The 25,838-nt window shown below is 55.1% G+C and overlaps 1 protein-coding gene across 4 annotated transcripts in view; it reads left to right on the forward strand.

Moving 5' to 3' along the window:
- NBAS (NBAS subunit of NRZ tethering complex) overlaps nucleotides 1-24,506 on the forward strand; it is a 243,145-nt gene extending 218,639 nt beyond the window's left edge. For all 4 annotated transcript variants that reach the window (XM_045844418.1, XM_045844421.1, XM_045844420.1 and 1 more), the window contains 4 exons: nucleotides 7,782-7,921; nucleotides 11,386-11,530; nucleotides 16,649-16,777; nucleotides 24,085-24,506. In XM_045844418.1, coding sequence (XP_045700374.1) covers nucleotides 7,782-7,921; nucleotides 11,386-11,530; nucleotides 16,649-16,777; nucleotides 24,085-24,360 — 690 coding nt within the window. In that variant the 3' untranslated portion in view covers nucleotides 24,361-24,506. The remainder of the gene's footprint in view (nucleotides 1-7,781; nucleotides 7,922-11,385; nucleotides 11,531-16,648; nucleotides 16,778-24,084) is intronic.
- Nucleotides 24,507-25,838: the final 1,332 nt, after the last annotated feature.

Below are 25,838 nucleotides of genomic sequence, written 5' to 3' on the forward strand. Positions count from 1 at the left end.
TGCCAGCAAGTCCCCCAAATGCTGGTTACTTGGGCTCTCATCTTTCTCCTCTCTCCGTGTTTCCTTCCCCGTTCTCAAAGGTAACATTAAGTGTGGAGATGGATTCTTAGAGAGAAGATAAGAAGAGATAATGATATTGCAATGTTCAATTACCAGGAAATAAGGAACCGCTCCCTTTGCTGTGGCTGGTAATCCTCTCAGGCGGACTTTGCATGCATCAAAGAGGGACTTAATATTTAATTACCCTCGAGGTGCCCACAGCGGTGGCCCCACAGACCAGTGTGTTGCCGGGGAACCAGCCGGCTCCTGTAGGACGAACCGCCGTGTCTGTGGAGCCTGGAGCCTCACGGGTTCTCGGGGAGACAGCCGTTTCTGGTTTGGTCATGATGAGTTAACAGAATTAAAAATTCAGAGGCCCTCGTTTTTCAGCAGCTTGAGAGGCCTTCGTTTCTGTTCCAGAAACGCGCCCTGGCTGGGCCGGCAGGGGCAGGCGAGGGAGGCGGGCAGAGGAGGCCCGAGAGTGGGGGGCAGGGGCGGGGGTGTCGTGTTAATCCCCTGGGTCCCATTTATCGGGGGTCTTTCAGGTTTTGTAATTTTCTAGTTAACTGGTGCATGAAAAATGTGGGTCAAAATACTGATGTTTTCTTTAAAAATTCCATACCCCATCACCTCAGTATATTTTCCTGTGTTTTTATGTTAAAAAAAGAAAGAAAGAAAGAAACCTGTGGCTTGGAGTTTTGCCTTTTAACATTTCAGTGGGGAGGGAGGTGGGTTTGGAGGGGGAGGGGGAGGGGGAGGGGTGGGGAGAGAATGCACACAACTGCGATTGAACAACAATAAAATAATTTAAATTAAAAAAAATTCAGTGTCTGAATTCGTAGTTATAAGCGATGACCAGAAAGATTTTCTTAAAGACAACTTCTAACTCCATTACAAGTTCAAGTATTTTGCCTACTTTGAAACATGCAGAAACACATTTACCCTTCCGGTCACAGGCCAGTTTGGCTTCATTTGCAAAAAAAGAAAAAAAAAAAGTACTTCTTTATCAGACAGAGCTCAAAGAACAGTAGGAAAAGTTCAGCGTGCAAAGCTGTATTTAGCTTCTTACAGATAACTTATGTTACATTAAACGTCTTCAAAGTTAAGACCCACTCCTATAAATTATTTGCTTAGTCCCGTAAAAGACAATGTCTGATGTTAGAGACACGTGCGCGCACACCTGCGATGTGTTTGCAGCAGGCATGGAGTGCCCTTCCTAGAAATAGGGGGGACCTCAGAGGTGCCCCCTCCCTGCCCCCCGTTCCCTCATCACCTTCTGCAGAAAAGGAGGCTGATACCCAGAACGGAGTAGTTCCCTCCTCAGGCTTTAGCTTAAGTGCCACCATTTCTAAAGTGACCACGTCCTAAATAGGTGACCCAGGCACCGTCTGTGTGATGACCCTTTTAATTCGCTTCTAATCCCTGTCTGCTGACTTCTTCCTACCCATCCTCGTATCCGTCTGAGGGTTATATGGCGTCTGTCTTCTCCCGTTAGAATATACGTTCCATGCAAGCAGGGGTCTTAAAGACACTCATTAAATATGGGCTGAATAAATGAATATTAAACCTTGGAAACTTGTCCGGGATCCCTTTTCAAGCGGCGGGTCAGGGCTCCTGCCGTCCAGGCTGCTGTCCTTCCCGTGCGTGCGCGAGGAGGGCCTGGGCGCTGCCGCTCCCCCGGTTGGGGCACGTGGGACGCTTCGCTTCGCTGGAGTAAGGGTCAGCTTTCCTTCGTGAGTGGCCTGGTGCTTTTGGGTGGGAACTGTGCCTCAGTAATTTGCCGTCGTTGACCGGCAGTGATGTCTGACCGGCTCGTTGCCTTTCGTGGTACAAGTCGCTGCAGGTTTGTCCAGGGAGGAGGAGCCAGAGGCCCGAGAGATGTCGGGGCAGAGCGCAAGGGGCCCTCCTTCCTCAGATGATTGAAGCAGGGAGGGAGCAGCGGTATTTACGGGGCCCTTCAGATGCTTGAAGACGTGGAGAGTCTCTCTCTCTCTGAATCACAGTTCTTCGCCTGAAAGGTTTGCCCCCTTGTCACCGCGTCACTGGGAGGAGAGGGGACTGCGGGAGGAGGTCCTAGGGCCCCTCGAAGGTCACTCAGCGTGTGGGCGATAGAACTGGAGTCCAGACCCGGTTCTGTCCGACCCCAGAGCCTGCGTCTCCGGCCCTGTGTGTGTCTGTGTGTTACATGGTACTACACTGTGTTATATTACTCTCACAGCACTCTGATGCAGTGGGTGTCGTTACCTTACCATTCTGTAGGAGGGCACCGAGGCTCTTGGAGCGGTGAGGGGGCGGGGCCAACCTTCGGATCTGGGTGCGATCGACGCCCCGCAGTGACAAGTCTCCAGCTCCATGAATTACGCTGCTAACACCCCATCAACTTCAACTGAAAGGCAAAGTCTGGCCTGAAAAATCGGGCTTCCATAGCCGCTCTTTAAAGTAAACACGTGCATTTATAGGGGCTCATGTGGCATGATTGGTTATCTGTCCTAGAGGAAAAATCTGTAAGGTGAAGTCTTTCCGATTCTTATTTTAATGCAAAGTGTTTTCCCTACTGTATGCCTCATTTTATTTTATTTTATTTTTTAAGAAGATTTTATTTATTTATTTTTAGAGATGGAAGGGAGGGGGAGAGAGAGAGAGAGACAGAGAGAGACAGAGAGAGACAGAGAAACATCAATGTGCGATTGCTGGGGGCCGTGGCCTGCAACTCAGGCATGTGCCCTGACTGGGAATTGAACCAGCAACTGTTTGATTCACAGGCCTGTGCTCAGTCCACTGAGCTACGCCAACCAGGGCTTGTATGCCTCATTTTAAACATAATTTGTAAAACATTATCTTCACCCACGTGGAAGTGCGTGTCATGCGTTGAAGCACAACAGCGTGCGGCGGGTGGCTTGTGCCCTGGTTTCTTGGTTCCTCCCCGGCCAGGGTGGACCGCGTCCCTCGTCACGCTGTGTCCACAGCCTGCGCCTGCATCCCAGGCAGAGCAGGAGCCGGCGCGAACGACATTCTCACAGTGCCTGCGTCCACTGCCCACATCTCTGCCACGGGGATGGAAAAACCGGTCAGAAGATAGCCACCCGCTCTCAACATGTACACGCCAGCTCTGTTGGCACCGCTTTATGCTTTCTGTTTAATAAGCCCCACGAATACCCAGAAACGGACATGACGGCAATTTGTTCTGCTCCTCTCTTCTTTTCCAATAATAGTAGTAATGAATGACTATAATTAGTGCTGTTTGTTGAGCACTTCGGTGTGCCAGGCGCTGGTCTGAGCGCCGCTCAGATCGGTGGCGGGGGGCGGGGAGGCTGGGTAACTGGCTGCGGTGAGTCCAGAGCCAGCCCGGCGGCTCCGGCCGGTTCGGTCCCCTGAAGACTGGACCGCCTCGCCGGAGGTGCTGGCTAGAGCCGGAGGACTTGTTGGTGGGCCGCACTGGGTCCCTGCAACCTGGTAACGGCAGCGTTTAGCAGGCGGGAGTCCAGCACCCTAAAAACCACCCCCGTCACCTCTGTGTGTTTCGGTATATCTGTTGGAGGAGGGAATTTGGGGTTTTTTTTTCACTTTGAACCCCCGCTTACAGAGACGGCCCAGCCTTCCTTGACTGTGTTCCTGAGAGGAAGCGCAGTTACGCCGCAAGTTTGAGTCGGGTGTCATCACACGGGCCCTTCGCTCACACGTCACCCTGGTCAGGGGCCTGTTGTTCTTTCTGGCTGCTTGCAACATTCCGTCTTTGTCTCTGGCCCGCTGGAGTCCGGCCATGCTGTCTCGGCGTGGATTCCTCTGGGCCCACTCTCGGGGGTTCGCTCGGCTTCTCAAATCCGTCGGTTTATATTTCCCACCAAACCTGGGAAGCGTTTAAATGTCGTTTGCTGAAACACTCTTTCGGCTCTACCCTTTTCCTCCCTTCCTTCTGGAAGACGGATGGGAAACGGCCTTACCGGGGCTCTCGGCTGTTCCTGGGTCCCGAGGCAGCGGACGCGGGTGCTGAGCGCCTTCCTGCTGTCGGGTGAGGGCGCACGCAGGGCTCCCCGCTTCCGCGCCGTGTTTCCCGTCCTGGTCCCGGCGTCCCGGGCCGGTCTGCTTTCTCTCCGCGGCCGTGGGGAGTGCGCCTTTGGCTATCTTTTTTGTTACTTCCATGGTCTATCGCTGTGCTTCCGGAGAGGGGTCGGGAAACACGGGTTAAAACTATTTCAGCGAGGCCGGCAGTTCCGTGCCTGTGTTTAACTTATCCCATCTTTCCTTATAAAAATTCCTTTTGAGGTTTGGTTATCAGAATATATCTTTAAAACATACGACGTGATGGGAAAATAAGCTTATATTACCCTGTAAAATTTAGATAAATTTAAATATTTTAATATGTGGACACAAATCTTCTCTCACATGAGGTAAAACATTTGCAGCTACAGTGGTGGAGAATTTAAAACTGCTTTCTTAAGGGCTGAGTCACAATTTAAAATCCTTTACGATATGAGGTGACCTTCAGGCCTGCATGCACAAATGGGGTGATAAGTTACTATAATTTTGACATTTGTATTTTAAAAATGGGGATTGTTGCTCTGAAAATTCACTAGTAATTGAAATGATTAGTGAGCATTAAGAAGCAAATGTTTCCTGACAAAGACATACTCTTAAAAAGTCTGTATATACGTTAGAAATGTGTTATACAAAGAAATATATTGCAAAACACTTTTTTAAGTGGAAACTCTTATTTGCACACTAATATGAAAACAAACATGAAGGTTTAATTTATAGTTTCTTTTCTTTTTTCTCCTCCTATATGACAGTTAACGTACATAAAATTTACAGGCTGTTACACTTTCTGAAAAGAAAGAAATCTAAATGGTATTGAAAGCATGAATCACTTTTTCCTGAGCTCCTCCCTTTCATGGTCTGAAGCACATAACCCATCACACTCTGCATGTCATGTAGCGGAGAAACTTATTCCCAATCATGCTGCGGCTAACTGTAGAGACCAGAATACTGGCGCTGCTGGGGACATTAGCAACGTGTCATTCCGTCGTTTTTAAGTCTATTTTACACACAGAATGTTTCCTACAAATGAACTCTGTGAAAACGCACATTATAACTGAGAAAGAAAAGGGCAGCCATCTCCCAACCCTTCTCCCAGCTGCACAGCCCCAGGCACTGCCAGCCCTCTGGGGACTGGAGGTGTCTGGGGGCTCGTCCCTCCACTGAGAGACAGGCGACTCGGGCAGGGGGGAGGGGTTTCCCGAGACCCCGCCGCTGAGCGAGGCCTCCGTGGTCGGGACGCAGCGTCAGTGAGCGTGCTGCTCAGGGTCTTTCTCGGGACTTCCTTCTCGGCAGCCTCTTCTTTGGAAGCCTTGTGTCTGTCTGCAACTAAAAAAGAACAGCTGACAAATCATGGCAGCTCTGAATACTTGACATCATTCTGTGTTTAAAATGTTTTATGTCTTCACTCACGCATTTGTATATCGTAAAATAAGGAACTCGTGAGTTCTTTATGTGAAGCAGTAGGGGTAAACCAGTGAAGGCATGGAAGTCCCTGTTTCTAAGGAGCTTCCATTCTAACGGAAAAAGAAAGGTGATAAAGGCCTAACGTGTCACAGGCTGGTAAGCGCCGAGAGGGAGAACAGCACAGGGTGAGGGAGACAGACAGGGGTGCGGGGTGCTGCTTAGGCGGGGTGCTCACGCAGTGTGCGGCATGTTCTCCGATGAGGTGACAGCAGAGAGACTCTGAGGACGTGGGGAGCGAGCCCCCTGGCTCTCTGGGGAGAGCATGCGCGGGGCAGAGCAAACAGGTTCGAGTCCCCCAGGTAGCTGCGTGTGCGTGGTGAATGCAGAGCCCCTGGGGGGCCCTGAGGCTGGAGGGGTTGAAGGGGGTGAAGCCTGCTGACAACAGATGGATGGACGGCTTGAGTTGGAGTTTTTTAGGAAACATTTCTTTATACAAGTAAGAAACTATCGAGAAACTCCCAGTTAGGCCACCAGTTTAAATAAGTCAAAGCTGACGTGGCTTACTGAGTTCTCTGATTCAGAACTTCCTGATCTGCCCTGGCTGGTGTAGCTCAGTGGATTGAGCACGGGCCTGTGAATCCAACAGTCGCTGGTTCAATTCCCAGTCAGGGCACATGCGTGGGTTGCAGGCCAGGTCCCCAGTGTGGGGTACGTGAGAGACAACCACACATTGATGTTTCCCTCTCCTTTCCTTCCCCTCCCTCTAAAAGTAAAAATGAATAAAATTTTTTTTTAAAAAAAACCTTCCTGATCTGGTTATACGCTGTCTCTGCCACTTGCTCAGAATTATCTTTTGCCTCTGCCACCTGTTAGCCATGTGGCTGGGACACATGAGCCTGTTCTCTCACCTGCACAGTGAGGTAATACTCATGCTGTTCCCCCCACACAACTCTTGGAAGGGTCAGCCCGCTTACTGGAGTATACTGTTCCAGAAGCGATGACATGCACTGAGTCATTGCTCCACGGAAGAGTGACACGGGCCTCAGGGCCGGTGTGCGGGGCCTGCCTGGCCTCGGCGTGAGCAGGGCCTCCATCAAGGTCGCCGGCCGTTTCATGGCACTCACCCACTGTGTGCGAATGCAGAGTGCCTGATGCAGCTTTCCCAGGCGGCTCCCTGGGATCGGAGCCCGGATGACCACTCAAGTCGGTGTTTTGGAAACACGCGTTAATGCAGACAGTTGAGCAAATACACAGGCCACCGTTCATTCTCCCCTCCAGGTGCCTTCTGAGTCTCAGTCACCCAGGACGGGCAGTCTGTGCCGCGAGAGGCTGGGGAACCGCAGGGCCAGCGTTCGGCCTGCTCTGGGGTCGAACACTGCCTGTTCGTGTAAAAGAGCAAACTGTTGCACCCACAGGGGTGCCGGGGATGTGATTTGTTTTAGGACTGCCCCAACGTGAAGGAAATGTCATCTGGGTCTTCAGTGGGAGGAAAAAAATGAGCATTCCCTTTTTTTAAGATTTTTTAAAATTTATTTACTTTTAGAGAAAGGGGATGGGAAGAGAAAGGGGGGAGAGAAACATTGATCAGTTGCCTCTTGCATGCCCCCAACTGGGGGGACAAGGCCTGCAACCCAGGCGTGTGCCTTGACTGGGAATTGAACCGGTGGCCTTTCGGGTTGCAAGCCAACACACTGAGCCACAGCAGCCTGGGCAAAATGAGCATTCTTTATTTGACTGTGACTTGTTTTACGTTAGAAATAGAGTTGAAAATAAAGGGTAGTTTATTTTTGTTGTAGACAAATATCACATGACAAATGCATTTTAGTAAAATCTTCAACTTCTCATTAGAGAAATTTTCTAGCCAACATGAATATAGTTAGTAGTAAAAATGCTAAAATGAAAAGTAGAAATGCATTTAGAATAACTTAAAGAAAAAATCAGCTAAATTTCAGTATGTTGAACTCACCATTTCCCATAAAATGATTCAGTATTTTAGCATAACGTATATTGAATGCCAGTAACTCAGTTCTGTGGAAATCTTTTTGTTTGAATTTTTTTTTGGTAAAGAACATTAAGACGCATACTGTGATTTGTTCTAAGCCATTTTTAACTTCAAGCTTTGAGATGGGAAAGGCAGAGAGCTTTTGAAGGTTTTTGGGGGGTGGAAAGGGATGTTGTTGAACTTCCCTCAGTGCCCGGTAACACTTGCCAAAAGAGTGCTAGAAATAACCACATTTGACTTCTTCCACGAGCCATTTCCTCAGCCTTTGCCGCCAGGTTCACGCGTGCATTTGAACTTGCAGGTGGCCGCGACTGACGTGGAGAACGAAGAGAACCGCTACTCGCTCTTCACCGAGCTGCTGGAGTCCAGCCACCGGGAGGCCGAGTTTCAGCACTTGGTTCTGCTCCTGCAAGCGTGGCCGCCTATGAGTCGTGAATACGTGTAAGTGGCCACATAGAATTAGACTTCTTCGGTTTGTCGGGTTTTAGGAATTCAGTCCCTTCAAATGAGCCGGTGAAAGAAATAGATAAAAGTTGCCTTGCCCCTCAACCCCAGTTTTTTATTCAGAAATATCAGCCAGTGATTGATAATAACATCTGATTTATGATGTCAACAAAGTAGTTTTGCTCCACTTTTTTTTTTTAAAGCAGAAAATCATTTAAGTCTCTGTGAACATGGCTTACCACGCTAACTTGAGAATTCCTGTGGAATAAGTTGAAAATCCCCCTGTATTGAGCCCACGCAGTGTTACGTGCAGCGTAAATATCTTGTCCGTTCACACAGCAGCCCTGCACAGGAAGGCGATGTTATCTCACTTTGCGGGTGAGGACACTGAAGCTCAGAAGGCACACGGCTTCAGGCATCCCTGGCTCCTAGGCAGGGAGGCGGTGTCCCGGCCGACCACTGGCTGCCCTCGCTGCCCTGGGGTCTCCTCCCCGAGTGAGGCTGAGCTGGCCGCAACCACTCACCGTCGCCTGGAGTGGCCGTTCAGTTCTCGTGCCCTTGGCGAAGGACCCTTGCAAAGACAGGTCAGGGTCCCTCTGAGCACCTGTGCTACCTGTCGTGAACGGCTGCTCCTTGTTGGCAAAAAGCGGGAGCACGTGGGCCCCTATTCCGAATGCCTGCTGGCTCCAGGGCGCACCTGTGCCTCCCATGCTCGCAGGTGCGCACGCTCCCCACGCTGGTGCCCAGCTGCACCCCGCAAAGGTGAGGAAGGAGGCTTTCCCGCAAAATCCTCCGTGCAGTTTAGGACTGCTGAGAATGCCTGAAAACCCCACCTTAACCCCAGGACGAGACCGCTAGGGATTCCTGAAGAGCGCTCTTTTTGTTTTGTTTTTCTCAATTCTGGTTGACACACAGTATCATTCTGTATTAGCTCCCAGTGGCTAGACAGCCATACACTTGAGAGAGTGGTCCTCCCACTACTTCCAGCACCCACCGGGCCCCATGTGCAGTTATTAAAATACCGTGGGCTATCTTCCCCGTACTGTAATTTACACCGCTGGGGAAAGCAGCCTGTCTTGGGTCTCTGTCGTTTGCGGCGGAGACGGCACGCCGACACATTGCCGGCAAGAACAGGATCCCTGCTCCCCTGTCTGAGACTCGGCAGCAGCACTGGGTCGCGCATCGCAGAACCTCGGGTTTCCCTTGCAACAGTGTATCGGACAGCTGCCTCGGCAGAGCCGCCTGCGGGCCCAGGGGGCTCGTTAGGGCCGGGGACCCGGGCTCCACTTGCCGCGTCCACACCTCCGTCCTGGACAAGCCCAGGAGCGGACCGTGTGAACTAGACGTGGGCCCCGCCCCCCGCCCCCCGCCCCCCGCCCCGTTGGATCGGTGGCTGTGCTCCCCCTTGCCAGGAAATGGGAGAGTGCAATGTAGATTGCTTTCCGTCCTCAGAATGGATGTCTCAGAAAGGAGAAATTTTAAACCCACAGCGGGACACCTCTGGTGGATTGGTGAACTGCGGCTTTACAGTGTCTTGGACCTTTAGAACAGGGAGCGTTTCAAATCTCTCGCTCACCCATGGGAAGCGAGATTAGCTTCACCGAAAACCTTTATTGCATGTAAAACATCGCATGTGTTTGTAGACAAAAAGACCTGATTTTTTAAAGGTGTGTTTTTTGTAGTCGCACGTGAAAGGACATTTGTAAATTGCTGGCCCGTGCTTTGCAGCCCTCTGTGGAGAAGGCGTTAGAGCCAGAACACAGCAGGACCCACCCACTCGCCCCTCTTGTAGCCACGCCCCCTCCGCCTAAGACACGCCCCGAGGTTAAGTCACCGAAAGGCGTTTGTCTCTGCTCCTTCTGTGGTTCAGGTTGGGGTCTTACATGGGAAGACACCTGACAGGGTGCTTTAAAAACAGGCTCTCAGAAGTACTTTGGAGTGTGCACTTTTTTATTTCGGACAATCCAATGTATGACTTCAGCACCCCCAAAAGAACCGAGACAAAGAAAGGGAACTGGGGGGACGGAGGGGAAGCTGGAGGAGAGGAGGGCGGTGTGACCTGGAGGGATGTTGCTGGTCACGCCGTCACGTTAACCACTCCGAGGTGGGCCCCACGCCTGCGGCTGCTAGTTTAACAGTATCTACGAAAGGTTTGTAGTGTTAGTCCCTTGGGGGCAAGTGCGTGGAAAGTGGCGTAGGTTTGTACTCACGGAAAATGCGCAGTCCTTGTCCACGCATCACCGGCTGCTGAGAAGTGCCTTTTGATTGGTGTCAAAGCCTCGGTGCCCGGCGGGGCGCGCTGGGCTGGGCCAGCTGCACCCTCTGCACTGGGGCCGCCTGGGAGAGAAAGCCCCGGCGAGGGAGCGCAGACTCGGAAGGAGGAAAGCGGAGCGCTGGGCCTTAGGGTCAGGAGGCTCCCAGTCAGCCGGCCCTCCCGAGCTCAGCTTGCACTTGACAATAAGCAGCATTCCTTGTCCTCACAGATCCTTAGTTTGCGCTGAGATGCAAAGACCCGCATTGTGAGTCTCCTTGTCTTCGTTGCTCTTGACTTTTTTTCTCAGGGGCAAGGAATAAAATTCTTCAAGGAAGACCCTGTCCTTAGGTGCTCAGTGTCTGGACAACAGACAATAAATAGTGAAATTATTTTCAAATGTTATAAGTGAAATCAGCACCCTGGGGCCTTGGAATGAGTGTGCTCTTAACTTGCCCCTTGAAATGTAAGTCATGATGTTTTTGTGAAACGGAGTAGTGGCAGCCTGAGAAGGGAAACGGAAGGCAACCTTTGTATGCTTCTGTGTTCTAGAAGTAAGAGAACTGGATGGAGCTCCAGGTGTGACCTCCGTACTGCCTGTGTGTGGCTCCCTCAGCCTGTGTCGCCCCTGTCCTTAACACCCATCCTCACTGTGGTTAATCCTGCCCCGAGCCCCGACCCCACCAGCACAGGCACGGGACCAACTCAGAAAAGCTGGTACTAGGCAGTGCATACCAAGAGGGGCCTGCTAGCAGGAGTGACACTTTACAACTGCAAATGTCTTCCGTTAAGCAAAGCAGCCCTGCGGGGCGCGCGCTTAGCTGCCTTTTCACAGTGGAAAACACCGAGGCCCAGAAAGGCTGGGTGGCGCCCCCAGACCCAGCCAGCCAGGCCGAGAGCGTTTAAGTGCCTTCGGTGAGTCAGCCAAGCTGGGGAGCCAGAAGCGAGCCCGCCGGCCCTTCAGCGCCTGCCCCCGCTGCGCCCGGGCTGCGGGGTGCCCGCGGGTGCCACGGTCGGGAAGCTCGCCGTCCCCCGGAGAGGTCCTCTCTTCCACGGGACGGGCTGAAGGACCACACGACTGGATTGTGATTCCAGTTTGTCCACAGCATTCTGCTGGGAAAAGCGGGATTTTTTTTTCCTACTTCAAAATTTCTTATCGCAGTTGTTACCGCTTTGATCATTCCCAGTGCCTTGCATTTCTCTCCCTTAGGACGAGCGTGACCAAAAACCCCTGGGCGAGACTTGCAGCGGGGATGCTGACCCGGTGCACGGGGGAGCCCAGGGCCGGCCTGGGGAGCGAAGTTCTGGGACTCTGCCGCTCTCTGTACGGCACCAGTCAGAGGCTCCCGGCCGAGGTGAGTGCTTTCCCTCGGGTCCTCTCTCCCCCCTCCCCCCCACGCTGGGGCGTGCGCAGTGTGGGTCTCTGCACGTGAAGGACACTCGGCTCCCGTCACCGGGAGGGAGAGGGACACGGTCCAGTGAAGACAAGCGAAGCCAGGAGGCAGCGGCGAGGGCCTTCTCTTCGCTGCAGCTGGCTCTGAAGCCGCGTTCTGTTCACACTCCCCGTGCGGGGCCCAGCGCTCGCTCGCTGCCTCCGGGGACCCTTTTGCGTCCCACTCGGGTTTCCGGCCCACTCACTGCCAAGGGGGCCTGGCCGAGCACATGTTACCTCTGTCCGTCCGCACCGGACCGGTTGGAAACGTCACCGTAGGTGTGAGCACGCTCCTCCGGGCGGGCAGCCGGCCACTCCGATTTTCACACACTTTCTGACGTCACTTCGAGGAGATTGTACGACCTCACTAGTTACTCTCGAAACTTGCCAAAACACTCAGCCACCTGCATTTTGACCTTACTTCTCTCTCTGATCCGGTAATTGGGCTGTCACAGGGGCATTTGTTTTAGACATAGATGTGTATTTATTTGTGTTCTCTAAAATAAGCACGTATTAATTACAGCCCCCTGCTGCGGTGCATCCGACCTCAGCAATATGTCATTTGAGCCGTTCACGTGCCCCTGGTTCAAGCATTTGGATAACGGCACTACACTGATAAACTTGAAAATAAGATTGTAAATATGGTTCTCTGGGTCTTCATTTTTACTCACCGCAGGAAAATACTCTCGTTCTGAATGTACATTTAATGGATTGTTTTCTGAATGAGGGACTGGCTGAGTGTGGTTTTTTTTATTGAACTTTAAAATATCTTATTTATTTAAAGAAGTCTTTTAACCATCAGAATGACCACATTCTTCAGTGAAACGTAGGTGCCAGCTCCAGACTCCACGTCCCCCGGCTCCCGTGGTGCGCCTTTGGCTGGCGTCAGCGGCTGGTCCCCCTGTGACCGGTCCATCTAATTGTGGTTCCTCAGTGTTTAGGGCGGTCAGAGCGGAAAGCACAGTGCCATAAGCATGCACGCACTGGGGCCCTCCTCGCACCACCCCCTGGAGAGGGATTTGCCTGCCTCTCCTCACTGGGACCAGGGGCACCTGACGGGCAGGTGTGGCAGCAGGAGCCCTCGTGATGCACGAACTTGAACTGTTCCGTTCCGGACGGGGCCACAGCATGGTCTGTGACCCTGATCAGAGCACCCCCTCTGGACCTCCACCGTCTGGTCTCAGGAACAGGGGCTGCGCTGGGTGGTCCCAGCAGGGACCGCCGGCCGTCTGCTTGGCGAGGTCTCGGCCCGCGAGGAGGATGAGCCAAAGCTGTTCACTGCTTCACCCGTAGCAGCAAAGGCATCCTGCCTTTGCTAAGTCCATGGTCTCCTGGGGTGAGGAGAAAGGCACTGGGCTGAACCCCACTTTTCACTAGGTCATTATCGCTTCTCTCTCCTAATGTGATGAGACGAAAAATAATTATCATCAAATGAGTTTCGTTGCCACAGCGACTTGCTTTCATTTTCCATATGCCGTCTCAGCGTCTGTCTCTTAATCGGGCACATTCACGGGCGTTTCTCTTAGGATGGCGTGACTGGAGGGACTTCGAGAATGTGGTGCGCTGTTTCTATTGGTCACTAAATGTGCTCCGATGCGCATTAAAATCGCTACAAAGGAAGGGACATTACTACTGCAAAGTGGAAGTGTCTTATTAAGTTTACGTTACCGCATTTGAGAATTTCACAGTCTAATGCAGAGTTCCACAGCACTTCACGTCCCAGCGCTGGTGGTGGTGAGATTAGCCGTGGCTCGCTGTGTTTCAAATCCCAGCAGCCCCTTCGGTTTGCCCCACTCTCTGAGGCAGGGGGTGCATCTTCGCGTGGGCTGTGATAAGGACTCCGCCCCCACTTCCCATCCCCCCCAGGTTCCCATGTGAGAGCTGCTTTTCTCCGAGACCCCTTAGACGGCCTTGGGGGGATTGCCTGCTGTCGCTCACGGTACTTGTGATTTATGGCCGTGATGCATTTGCCGATTGAACTTACCAGAAGGATAGAGTCACTGCTGCTCACAGGGCCCACGTCCCTTCTTCTGGGCTTGCATCCGTGGCAATACATTGAGCGTCCTCGGGAGTGGGCGTTAGGCAGAGGGAGAAGCTGGCACAGAGCAGGCTCTTGGCCTTCATACGACAGGTGTCAACTTCCAGGTCCCAGCCCTTCGGGGCCGACCCGGAGGGTCCGTGATCTCGAGAGGCACAGCCTGAGCTGCACGCGCAGACCCTGTGGGCAGGGTGTGGGCGTTAGCTGCCCAGCTCTGGAGCGAGCCTCCTAAGGAGCCCCCGGCTCCTCAGTCTCATCGTGGGGGCTCTCGTTCATGACCGTGATGATCAGGAGCTTCCCTTTCGGAGTCCGAGGACACATGCACCCCTGCACATCTTGTGCCTCGCCCTCCCGTGCAGGCCTGTGGCACCTCGGGTGCTGGAGACCCCAGGGCCTGCAGGAGGGCTGTGTGAGCACAGACAGGCAGATCGTGGGCTGGGCCAGCGCTGCTTCTCTGACAACCCTCAGCCACAGGGACTGGGACCCCGCGCATGGCCATGGACCAGAGTCCGCTCTGGGCCCAGCCCCCCACCCCTCCCCGTTGTTCTGTGTCCTGACGGGTGCACAGGCCTGAGCCGCAGAAGTGCCGCGTGAGGTGGGTGTGGTGCTCTTGGCCACGCCCACCTTTCGGCAGCGCCCCAGGCCCCTCCTCCTTCGTGAGTCTCCTTAGCGAACTGCCCTCCCGCAGCACAGAGGGAAATACCTGGTGAACGCAGCGTAGTATTGAAACCCAGAGGAGGGGTTTAGCCAGTGCCCGTTAGCCTAGAGAAGTAGTCCGTCGCTCATGCGAAATGAAGTCCTTCATTCCTGGTGGGAGGAGGAGCCTGCCCAGCTGTGGCCATCGGCCCATTATATCTGCTCAGAGGCGAGTGCAGGTTATTTGAGTAACTTGTTTCCCCAAAACCCAGGTCAGCCAAGTGATAGGCTCAGTCTAAGTATCGTAAGTTGCTGAGAAGTACCCATTTACCAATTATTGATGACGTACCGAATAAGCAAAGATGAGTGTTAAGGAGAGAGGGAATTACATATCAAAGTTTTTAGGTACAGTATACACTGAGCAAACCTGGAATACCGAGAAGGAAAATGTTCTTGCCCTCAGGCGAGGCAGGCAGGCAAACGAGTAATTAGAGTAACACGAGGAGACAGCCAGACAGCGCGGGAAACGTTTACAGAACGCCGTTGGAGCGGGGGTGCCCGGCCTGGGAAGTCAGAGGCGCCTCCTGCGTGGGAGCTGGGGTTTCTGGGGCCTTCTGAAGCCGGGACGCGAAGAGCTAAGGGGTTAATCGGAGAGCGGCAGCAGAGGCGGCACCCGGGTGAAGGCGCGGAGGCCCGAGGGAGAGCCCCACCCCAGGCGGCCGCACCGCCCAGCACGGCAGCCACGGGCCCCGTATGGTCGTCAGCACTGAGACCTGAAGCAAGTGAAACTGAGTGAGGTTTGAAGGGCGGCTCCTCAGTGGCAGTAGCCACATCTCAGTCGTTCCCTACCCACGTGTGGCTCGTGGCTGCCGTGTTGGACGGCGCAGACCCAGAACACTCTGCCCTGGCTAACCCGTCTCCCGGGGACGTGCTCCCGGCGGAGCGGGCAGGTGGGCGCGTCGCTGTCACGTTGGAGGAGCAGGGATGGGTGGGGGGCAGGTTGGCGCGCGGCCCCTGGGCTCGCTTGTCATGCCTGGGAGCGTGTGCTTCATCCTCCCAGATATTTTCTGCGGGGCTGGGCGCCCTGGTGAAAAATGTGCACTTCCCTTTGGCCCAGAGTCTGGGTGGGACACTCCCCTGTGTGTCCTCGGTGCTTTACGGCCCACGCGGCACTTTCCCGAATTAGAATCCGTAGTGTCGGAAGTACGATGTTGCAGAACCCTTCCCCTGCTGATGTCCATCGTTGTCACACACATTTGTGTAGCACAGCCTTCCGGTGTGCACTGGGAAGGCCTCACTGGTTCCCAGCAGACACGCTGGGTGGGAGCTAAAAAATACCGCAGTTGCTGGAGTTCCAAAGAGACCTTTCTCCTGAGCTGCTTCGTCCTGTCCTTACTTTGTCTGCCTTACAATGATGCCAACGCACTAGGGAGACGGAGACTTGAGTGTTTCTTGTCTGGTACGCTGCGGTCGGAGGGGCAGGAGAGAGACACCGGTCCCGCGGAGGGCGGTGATCCTCAGTCCTCTCAGCAGCCCCCCTTCAGGGGACGGGGGCGCAGTCACCATCCGGCCCCCCGTCCGGAAGCTCTGCTCTTCGAGCTGCAGCCCAAGTCCCGACCCGGAGGCAGCGTCTGACTCAGCGGGGCAGGGGGCTCCCTGTCTGCTCGCCCTTCTTTCATGCTTCTGCTGCGAAGGGTTACCATTCGTTATCTCCTGTAAAAGCCTGCTCTCTGATGACAGGCTCAGTCAACATAATACAGAGCCGAGAATAAAATTCAAATACGTTTTGGTTTTTCCGGACCACAGACAGTTTTCATGAAGATGAATATCTCAAGCATCAAGCGTTCAGTTCACCTTGACATCAGGATTATAAACGGCCTTTTAGATATTTAACTTGCTGATTTCCTGTGTTGCAGTGGGTGACAACTAGGTATTTGATGGTACGAACAAAGGGTAGCAGTTTTCATTGTTTGTTATGCATCTAGCGTGTGCTGGGTCTTGCACGTTATTATTGATTAACACGTGTTCTCGCACACAGACACTGCGGAGCAGATACAATTGCCCCCACTTTATTCACGAGGGAGCGAGGGCTCTGAGAATGCAGGAAAGTGAGTGACGGCCCACATCCGTCCAGTGGGCGCTGTGCAGCCGTTGAGGGTGATGCTAGAGGGGAACCTGAGAGCTCAGGACGGTGTTGACGCCCCCCATGAAGTGCGTGCAGCAGGACCCAGACAGTCACTCAGCGTGGCCCCTCCGAGGGCTGTAGACGCGCACGCGCTCGCAGAAAGCGGCCTAGAGACACAACCCGAACAGCGCCAGGGACGCCACGGGTGTCCTGCCACTCACACGGCTGCGCTGTGGTTTCAGTGCCTAAAGGAGCTGTGCGCGCTGCTGCGGAGCCAGGCCCTGCTGCTGCCGGCCCTGAAGCTGCTCCTGGAGAGCCCGGACGCGAGTCTGCACGCGCTGGCCCTGGAGCACCTCGCCGCGGCCGACAAGGTAAGCCCAGTGGGCGAGGCCCCGCGCGGGTTCCAGGGAAGCGAGCGAGTCAGGGCTGTCGGTCTTGTGAGTGACGGCCACGACTCACCTGCGATTGCTCTGTCCCCAGCGTCCTCGGAGTGCAGGCGCTACTCCGGTTTTGTCTAAGAGGAAGACACTTGCTCATTTAACAGACATTCACTGGAGCAGAGTCTGTGTTTGGGTGCGGAGACCGTAAACCTGACGACGAGAATGTCAGAGCAGCCGGGACTGCGGGGGCCTAGTCCCGGGCACTTGAAGTTTGGGTCGGAGGAGCTCCGGGCGTGTTGGGCGGGTTTTCTGTGCCTGGGTGGGTGTGTGGTTGCCCGCTTACTAACTCACTCACGCTGGGAGCATGGCTGCGAGGCCTGGGGACCGGCACCCCCTGAGACCCCCCGTGCTCCCCCGGCAGCCTGGCCCGAGGGGATGGTGTACTGCAGTCCCGGCCCGCGCTCTCTCCCTCAAGGCTGGTTGTCTTGTTACCGTGATTAAGGAAGAAACTTCCACTTCCCTTTTTAAACTTTACAGCTCAGGATCAGATAGCTCAGGGTCGTGTTTTAATGAGTTTGCATCATGTGATTCTTACCGGAACCCTCTGTAGCTTGGAGATCATCCTTTCATTTGAAGTATTTGTGTGCGTGCATTATGTGTGTCTCCTCCATCTCTGCAGCCGTGCTTGGCGACCGCTCCCCCAGCCCAGGAGAAGCCCCTGCTCCGAGGGTCCCAGGCAGAAGTTCACTGGGGGCCTTTTCCGCGGGGGCTCTTCCCCGGCTGTTTTTAGATTGTGCTTGGTATCGAGGTGGGAAATAGAAAGCGTTTGCTTTCTTTTTTGTTTCTGTTTTTGCTCCTCACCCCGTTGATTAGATTAGCCGGAGTTCACCCCGAGCGTCACTGGCTGTTGCTGGTAGCGCCTGTTGACTTGAAGAGGAAACACCTGGCCGCGGGACCCCTGACAGGCAGGTGCTCGCGTGCGCAGCGCGAGGATCCAAGTGGAGGAACGCCCACCCGCTCGGTGAGAGCACGCGGTGTTTGGCCACTCTTCTTCGGATGCTGACAGCCCGACAGGTGCCTACACTTAAAGGGGTGACGCGTGAGGGCTGCTGCCAGCGCTTGCCCTGGCTTTCCCTCCAAGCTTTTCTGAGATCGCAGACCCCTGGTGCTGAGGAGCTTTTACAGATAGCCAACAGCCTTTTCCCCCCCGGGCCGTGTGTAGAAAGCCCTTCTTAGCGCGTTCCCATCCTGATGGCCGAGTAAGGCCCTGGGTGGTGTGGACTGCCAGGTCACCCCTCCGTCAGCCCCGAGAGCACTAACGCTCGCCTGCGGGGCCACGTCCTCTCCGGGAAGAGCATTCCTGCCAGTGGCCTGGAAGCTCCCCTCTGGCAGGCTTCCTCCCAGGCGCATTGCAGCCTCTTGACTCATTTGATCAGAGCAGGCAGGTGTGTGTTCGTGATCGTTTCACTCACTGGAAATCCCCCGCTCTGCAGCGCCAGATTCGCGGTGGCTTCGACTCGCCGTCACCCTTCCCTGTGACGCTGCTCAGTGCCTCTGCCCCGGCCCCCAGGCCGCCGTGGGCGGGCGTGCCTGTTAACAGAGTAACTCCTGGGGCTCAAAGGGGGCCTTTGGGACCTTTAGCACCTAATTAAGGACTTCTCTCTGCTTCCAGTAATAAGTACCCTCTTCTAGAAGCAACTTCTTCGTGCCAGGAAATACAGCAGACACATCCGCATGTGATCATCCTAATAGCCCTGGGAGAGGAGAGCGTTCTGGTTTCACAGACGAAAACCTGACACTCAGAGGTCGTCCGGCTAGGGAGCAGCCGGAGCTGAAATTGAAACCCTGGATCCAGCTTTCAAGTCCGCACTCAACCATCCTGCTTCTTTTAATGCAACCAGGCAAGATATATTATACTGGAAAAAGGTTATCTCTGCAGAGAAATGAAATTGCTGAAAGCGTCTTGAACCGTATAATATTAGCTCTGCAAAGGACGAGAGCAGAGTGCACTGAAGAGCTTGCCCAGGGTAGTGGGGCTTCCTTTCCGGTCCCCTGAGTCCCGGGGCCCTGGTCGAGCCCAGCCGGGGGTCCAGAGCTGCCAGCCCCGCTCCCCTCCCCACCCCCGGCGCCCTGTGCTGCTGGGGTGGTGGGCCTCGTGGGAGAGAGCCCTCCAGAATGAAGGCTCCACCTTCTCTGGAATGTGATGGTCTCAGTCCTGCCCGGTGCCGGTCACAGGGAGTTGCTTCCATGTTCCAGTCCTGCGAGTTTCTGATAAACGTGACTCTTATCCCCTTTGATCTGGCCACAAGGGCACTGGGACCTGCTGGAACCTACTGACGTTACATACGAGGACCAGAGCCTTAAAGGTTCTCAGAGAAGCCCGCTTGGATGGACACCTGTATGTGAAACCATGGACCCTTCCTGTGTCCCTCCCCCTTTAACATTCCCAGGTCTCCAGCTGACTTGTCTCCCTCGGTGAGAGCCTGTTCCCCTGTAGGGGTCCCCCGTGTCACCTTCCCCACGCTCAGAGTGGGCCTGGGCCCTCTCCTTCCTGCCCTGGTGTGCCGTGGTAACAGGGAGGCCGGGCTGGGTTGCTCAGTGTGACCAGGCGCCTGGGCGCCCGTGGTGCACAGCCGGGCCCTGTGTGCGGGAGTGGGGAGTGGGGGGAGGGTGTTTGTGGAGACGAAAAGAAAGAGCACCCGTGGTCCACGGGATTGTCTCACGGGGAGTTGACGCAGGGCACGAAGGAGTTAAGCAAAGTGTGGAACTGCCCGACGCAGGGCCCTGGCGTGGGGAATTTGGGCATGGTCATATTGGCAGAACCGGGCTTGGATTTCCAAAGATTCTCTTCCCGTTGTTAGCTAGTGAGTCAGAGGATTTGCCCCCGTTTTGGCTTCGGATGAGGTGCACTGTTCAGTCCCCGGCCAGCAGTGGGACTCATGGTGTGTCGGCTGAGAGAGGAAGTCTGGATGGCACTCAGACAAATACAGAGTGCACACAATTATCCCCGGGCGTTGTTTCTCATTCCAGGTACACACTTACGTTGCCCTTTTATTTTTCTGCCCTTATTGTTGATATACTTAATAGTTTTTATTAGCAATAGTATATACAACAATAAGACAAATTCCTTCCCTAAACAGTGCAACAGTATTAAATAATATTCCTTGAAGTAATTGAAATCAGGCCCTGCATACCTTATGCTACTAGAATTTCAGCTTACTCATTACTATAATTAACTCTTAGCTTTGTATAGATCTATAAAATCACAGATTGTAATTCGAGAAGGTTCATTACCTATTGTTAAACCAGGAGTTAAGCAGATAACATTTAATGGCTTGGAAGACAGTGGAGTTTTGTGCTTTAATAGATTTCTCTCCCAATATCTGCGAAGTTTCATTTATTCTCAAAAATTAATCACTGACACACAGAAAAATCACTGATGGGGGTGGCGAACTTTGTGATATGTGTGCACCTCTTTCTCATCTCGAAATGCCTTATTCCTGATTTGTTGGACTGGACCAACTTCGGCCATTCCTTGCACTTGAACTCTGTACGTTGCACTCAGCACTTACAAGGCACAGATCACCGCAGCCCCTCCAGGTGGCCTGCATCTCAGGTGCAGGAACTGAAGGCCAGAGGGAATGTCCTTGACAAGGTCACGCAGCAGTTGGGCGAAGCAACCGCGACTGGAAATTGGTCTCCAGCCCAAAAGCCTGTCTTCTTTTCACGAGACCACACGGCCTCTCCCTCTGGTTCAGAGTTACTTGATCAGAGGAATTACATTAGCGAATCCTCCTGGGCTTGTCTCCTAGTTATTTCAAGCATCCAACGGAGTCCAGAAATGACAGGATATATTTTTCCTCCTCAAACTCTCAAAGCACCGACGTTGCCCGTGTCAGGGATGCGTGGTTTTTCACTGACTCTACACTACACCGAAGTAATTCCTGATCGATTAAAAAGTCAGATAGTTTTCAGTGTCAGAAAATGATATATCAGATCCTCTGAGGAGTTACAGCTTCCAAACTTTAAACAATAAAAAAAGGTAAAATACAGATTCTTTCCTTACACTATAAAATATAAAACTTCTACACGAGAATAAGCAAAACAGTTGTAAGATTAGAATGTTCGCTGAAACTGCAGTGAGGGTTAGTGTTTAAGTTGCACAGAGAGGCCGCCGGCACGGGGTGGGGGGGCAGTCCCGTCGTCTCCCCATGGCCTTGGGCACCGCGCCTCCTCCAGGTGCACTGGCGGCGTGGGTCCTTCCCAAGCCCCCTCGGCTTCTGTGTTCTTCTCTCTCTCCACCCAAATGTACACAGAATTGTTGTCCAGGTGTTTCCTTTGCACGTGGCAATTGTAAAGTCGCCACCTCCATTTTCTCGAGAAGAAGCTAACCCGGAATTTCCCCTCAACCTTTCTTTCCCAGGCCACCGCCTGAGCTCCGCAGGGGGCTGGCGGTGTCTGACCCGCCGGAGGGTAGGGGACCTGTGAGTGCGCCAGGGCCGCGGGGAGACACGGCATTTCCCTCCCGTGACTGCAGCCGCTGGCTCTCCCAACCGGGACAGCAGACAGAGCTTCTGGAGGGCAGACGCCTGCCCTGTCCCTCCCTGCAGGGCATGAGTTCCGCATGTCACCTCCCAGGGCATGGGCAGCTATCCGAGAGGCTGGGCGCACCCATTGGGAGGCCGATTTTCAGGGCGTCGTGGCACTGGGGAGAACCGAACAGAAGCGGGGTGGGAGGGGCCGCCGCTGCCGGTGTTGCAGAAGCCCTGGCTCCGCCTCCACCCGGAAAAATCCCTCCCTTTCTCCGGGTCCTTCAGGCCTCCAAAGGGGGGCTGGTGAGTAAAGAGAAAGAGTCCCAGCGGGGTCCCAGCCCTGAAGACTTACTTGGGGCAACAAAGAAAGTATTACCCCGCAGTGCTGGGATTCTGCGCCTTTTATCCGTGTGTTTTATCAGGCATTGGCCCGCAGCACCCCAGCGCACACGTCTCGCGTGGAGGGAGGGTCAGGTGGAGGGACTCTTGCTTGTTAAGGGTGGACCAAAATAACACACGCGCAGCGACCCAGGTGCCGCGCTCACGTGCACCTGGAGGCGGCGGGGTGCAGTGAAGGGGTGGGAGTGAGCTTCCGAGTTTCTCGTTCATGCACGGGCTCACCCCACAGACCTCGCTGAGCCCCCAGCACGCGGCCCACGTGACCCCGGGCGTGGGGGCCGCAGGTGTGAACCAAGGCGATGCGCCCTCTGCTCCGGAGGAGCTCCCGTGCCAGAGGGCGCACGCAGTAAACAGGCGGGGCAGTGAGAGATGAGGGCGCTTTCCCGGCTCCCCAGAGGGGCTGTGTGACCGTCCACCAGTGACCTTGACCCCACCGCGCCTGCTCGTCAGCTGTCGCGTGAGACTAGGGCTGTCTGGGTGGGGCATTGTAAGGCTTGGAGAGGAAGTGCCTGGGAGCAGGGGAGTGGACGCGGTAACGGTGAGGGCAGCCCTGCGGGGCCCTAAGACCCTCGTTTCCTGCCCGTGAGGCGGAAGGGAGAGGGCGGAAACCGGGAGGAAGGAGACACGCAGAACTCACCCGCCACCCCACCAGTGTGGAGACCGAAAGCTCGTGTCCTTTTGAGCAGGAAAGCTAGTCTTTCACGCCAGTTGCTTTTGCCACCATCTAGCCTCCAAAACCAGAAACACACAAAGCGCCCAATGGAGTTCACCTGCGTGTCTTCCCGAGCCAGAGGCGGGTGCGCTGTGTGCACAGGTGCCGATGAGCGACCAAAACCAGAAACACACAAAACGCCCAATGGAGTTCACCTGCGCGTCTTCCCGAGCCAGAGGCGGGTGCGCTGTGTGCACAGGTGCCCATGAGCGACGGGTGAAGAGAAGACACCTGGGGCTGGCGGCGGAGACTGCTCGGTGCCCGGCCCCTGTTCCCTCCCAGTCTCTGTGCAGAGGCCGGGTCCTCCCTGAGGACCGAGGTGCACAGGCACGTGGCAGGCTTGCTGCTCACTCGCCCTTGCAGCCGTAACGTGGAGAGAACGGGGTGCTGCAACAGGAGGACGGTAGAACCTCGGTGCCCCCGGGAAGCCCCCGGGCCGGCGGGGAGACGGCACACAGAGTTCTGGACGCGGCGTGAAGAGGTGCGTGTCTGCGGTGTCTGCGAGTGCGGAGGAAGGAGGGGTCCGCTTGGCCCAGAGATTCAGAGATGGTGTTGCCAAGAAGACGCCCCTGGAGCCGACGTTTACGTTCGGTTTCGAAGGAGCACGAGGTTGCAGGAGGGGCAGGAGCTGTCTCGGTGGCAGTGACTCTTATTCCCAGAGCTTCCTTTGTTTCATTCCTGCGTCTGCAGACGCAGTGACCTCTCCGTGTCAGTGGCCTTCCCTCCTCGTTAAAGAGTGAGTGGACATGGAAAATGCCACATTTCCGAGGCCCCTGCAACCAAAGTTATTAAACGTGTCCTGTCACGGGCTGTTCTGTGACGCCACAGTGTAATTGTGACTTTTGATGTGCGTTGGTGTTGACTTGATTCCTTCCAACCATGTGGATAATACTAGAAAGTAGAAAATAGCGGCTGAGTATCAAAGCCATGGAAAACCGTTCACAGACTGAGCAGATAGGACCAAGGGGGAACACACACGCGGGAAGAACCTGTGAAACACTTTGAAAAGGTAAGTTTGGTGCCAAGCTTTCTAGAACCTCAAGTGAGAACGAGTTTTAAACACCCCCCGACGTCATCTGTCTGCGTCAGGGGTTGACGGACGTAGGTCTCCCTGGAGGCGAAGAAAAGGTGGTGTTGTCCTGAAACGTTTCTTTTTTTTCTTGTGGATCTGCACACGGGGGAGTGTGGGGTACGTGCTAGAATGAAATGGTCGGTGTGGTTGGGAAAGCCCGGGCTCGGGGAGGCCAAGGCTGACCCCGGTTCCGGTTCTGGCTCCGTGGCTCACTGGCCACGGCGCTAGGCGAAGCGCCTGCCCGCCCGCGTCCCGTCTGTGGCACTGACGGGTGGCAGAGCCCAGCCGGGAGGACGACTCGGTGTGGAAACGCACGGGGGGCGTTGAGCACGGCTCCTGGCGCTCGGCTTGTGGGCGCAGTGGCAGTGATTCCAGGAGGCTCCGGGAATGAGCCCGGGTCTCCTGTTCAGAGGGGACCTACACGTGCTCTTTGGAGCAGGCGCTGTTACCCCGGGCAGAGGTGTTTACGAGAACACAGCAAGAGGGCGGTGCCTAGTGAACCAGCAGTGTGTTGGCCGGGGGCGCGTCTCCTGGGGAGAAGCAAGCAGCTCAGCTCATGCCTCTCCTGTCTTGTTTCTTGAAGGTGAATGACTCCAACTGTGACCAAGAGCTTCTCTCCCTGCTCCTGGACGCCAAGCTGTTGGTGCAGTGCGTCTCCACTCCCTTCTACCCGCGCGTCATCGAGCACCTGTTGGCCAGCCCTGAGCAAGGGCGCTGGGACGCAGAGGAGCTGGCCAGACACCTGCGGGAGGCCGGCCACGAAGTCGAGGCTGGGTCACTGCTTCTGGCCGCGAGGGGGACGCACCGGGGCCTGAGGACGTTCAGCGCGGCCCTCCAGGCGAGCCAGCACTGGGTGTGAACAGGCCGGTCGTGCCCGGTGTCCCACGCCCGCTTGGTGGACGGGAGCGCCCAGAGCAGAGTGCTGGTCCCAGAAGCCGCGCCTGCACCTGGGGATTGTTCTCAGTGGTCCCAGCAAACTGCAATAAAGATGCACATTGATGATGAGCACGCTGCCGTTTGTACAACTTTATTACGGACTGAGCGCGGGTCAGCCCTTTCTCCCGTTTTCTGAACTGCCTTTTCCGAATAGAATGCAGTTAGAGCACCCGAGACCGCAGTCCACACGGTTGCATGTGGTGTGGTGTGGTGTGGGCAGGACTGTGTGAAAAGGGGGTGCGTGGGTGGGGGGGTCTGTGGGTGGAGGAAGGATGGACCTGGGTTCCAGTCTCAGCTTGGCTGTGCAACTTCGGGCAAAGCGCTCCCCCTCTCCGAACCTTACTCAGCCTGTGTCAAATGGGGGTCATACTGCTGACCTCTGGAGGCTGTGGAGCATTGTGATGCTGTGTGTCTGAGGCTCTGTCACACATAGTAGGGACCCAGGGAATGTCCCGCCTCCTCTCCCCCGCTAGTGTGACAGTTCCCGAGTCGTGATCCGAAGGCCCCAGCCAGACAATCAGCACCAGCACCCAAGGGCGGCCCACCCAGCTGGGGGGCTCCAAGCTTGCCAGCACCGCCATAGGAAGGCTGACCTGTTGGCGTGTCTGCAGAGCTGCTGCACCCAGCTGCATGGGCTGGCACGGCTAGCCTGTGCACTCCTCGTGGGTGGCGTAGACATATTGGGGTTCTCTAACTTGCACATGGCCAGTCCCAGGGAGGGTGCGCGTGGCAAACGCCCTGAGGAGAACCGGCACGAAAGGGTGTCCGGGCTGGGCCCCTGGCGCCTGACTGCAAGGCCGGTGCTCAGAAGCAGGGGTCAGGCTGCGGTTTCTGGACTCAGCTCTCCCAGAGGCTCCCGCCACACCCAAACCGCCGCATCAGCCTGGACAGGGGCGGGGCGAGAGCGGGCTCGGTGGCTAAGGGGCCGTCGGAGGGCGCTGCCGATGCACACTGGTCTTCACCGCGACCGACTGCAGAGAAACCTCGGGAGCTGGGGGGAGAAAGGGCGGCAGTGGATGCATAGGAAGGCTTAGCCTAGATAGAGATGCAATCACATAGGACAGTTCTTTGTGGTCAGGGGTGGTTTTTAATTAGCTTAAGCCCTTTGAAAAGGCTGCCTCTGGTCAGTTTCCATATGGCGCGGTCGGAGCTGGCGGGCAGAGCGTGACGCAGCCCACTGTGGGTCTTGGGCCGTGCTGGGGCAGCCGAGTCTCCACACTTACCCCCCCCCCCCCGCCACACACACACTGTCGCGTCACCTCCAGGTCTGTCAACGTCATCGTCCCTGCTGGCTTCCCCTCACGTCCACTCCCACGGGTGCAGCGGTGGAGTCCTCTGCCAGACGGAAGGGTGTTGGGAGGAGACTTTCTGACCCAGGAGCTCGCTCCCCCACCTTCCGAC

The sequence above is a fragment of the Phyllostomus hastatus genome, unplaced genomic scaffold, assembly GCF_019186645.2.
Source record: "Phyllostomus hastatus isolate PE091 unplaced genomic scaffold, TTU_PhHast_1.1 phas_contig_402, whole genome shotgun sequence".
NCBI lineage: Eukaryota > Metazoa > Chordata > Mammalia > Chiroptera > Phyllostomidae > Phyllostomus > Phyllostomus hastatus.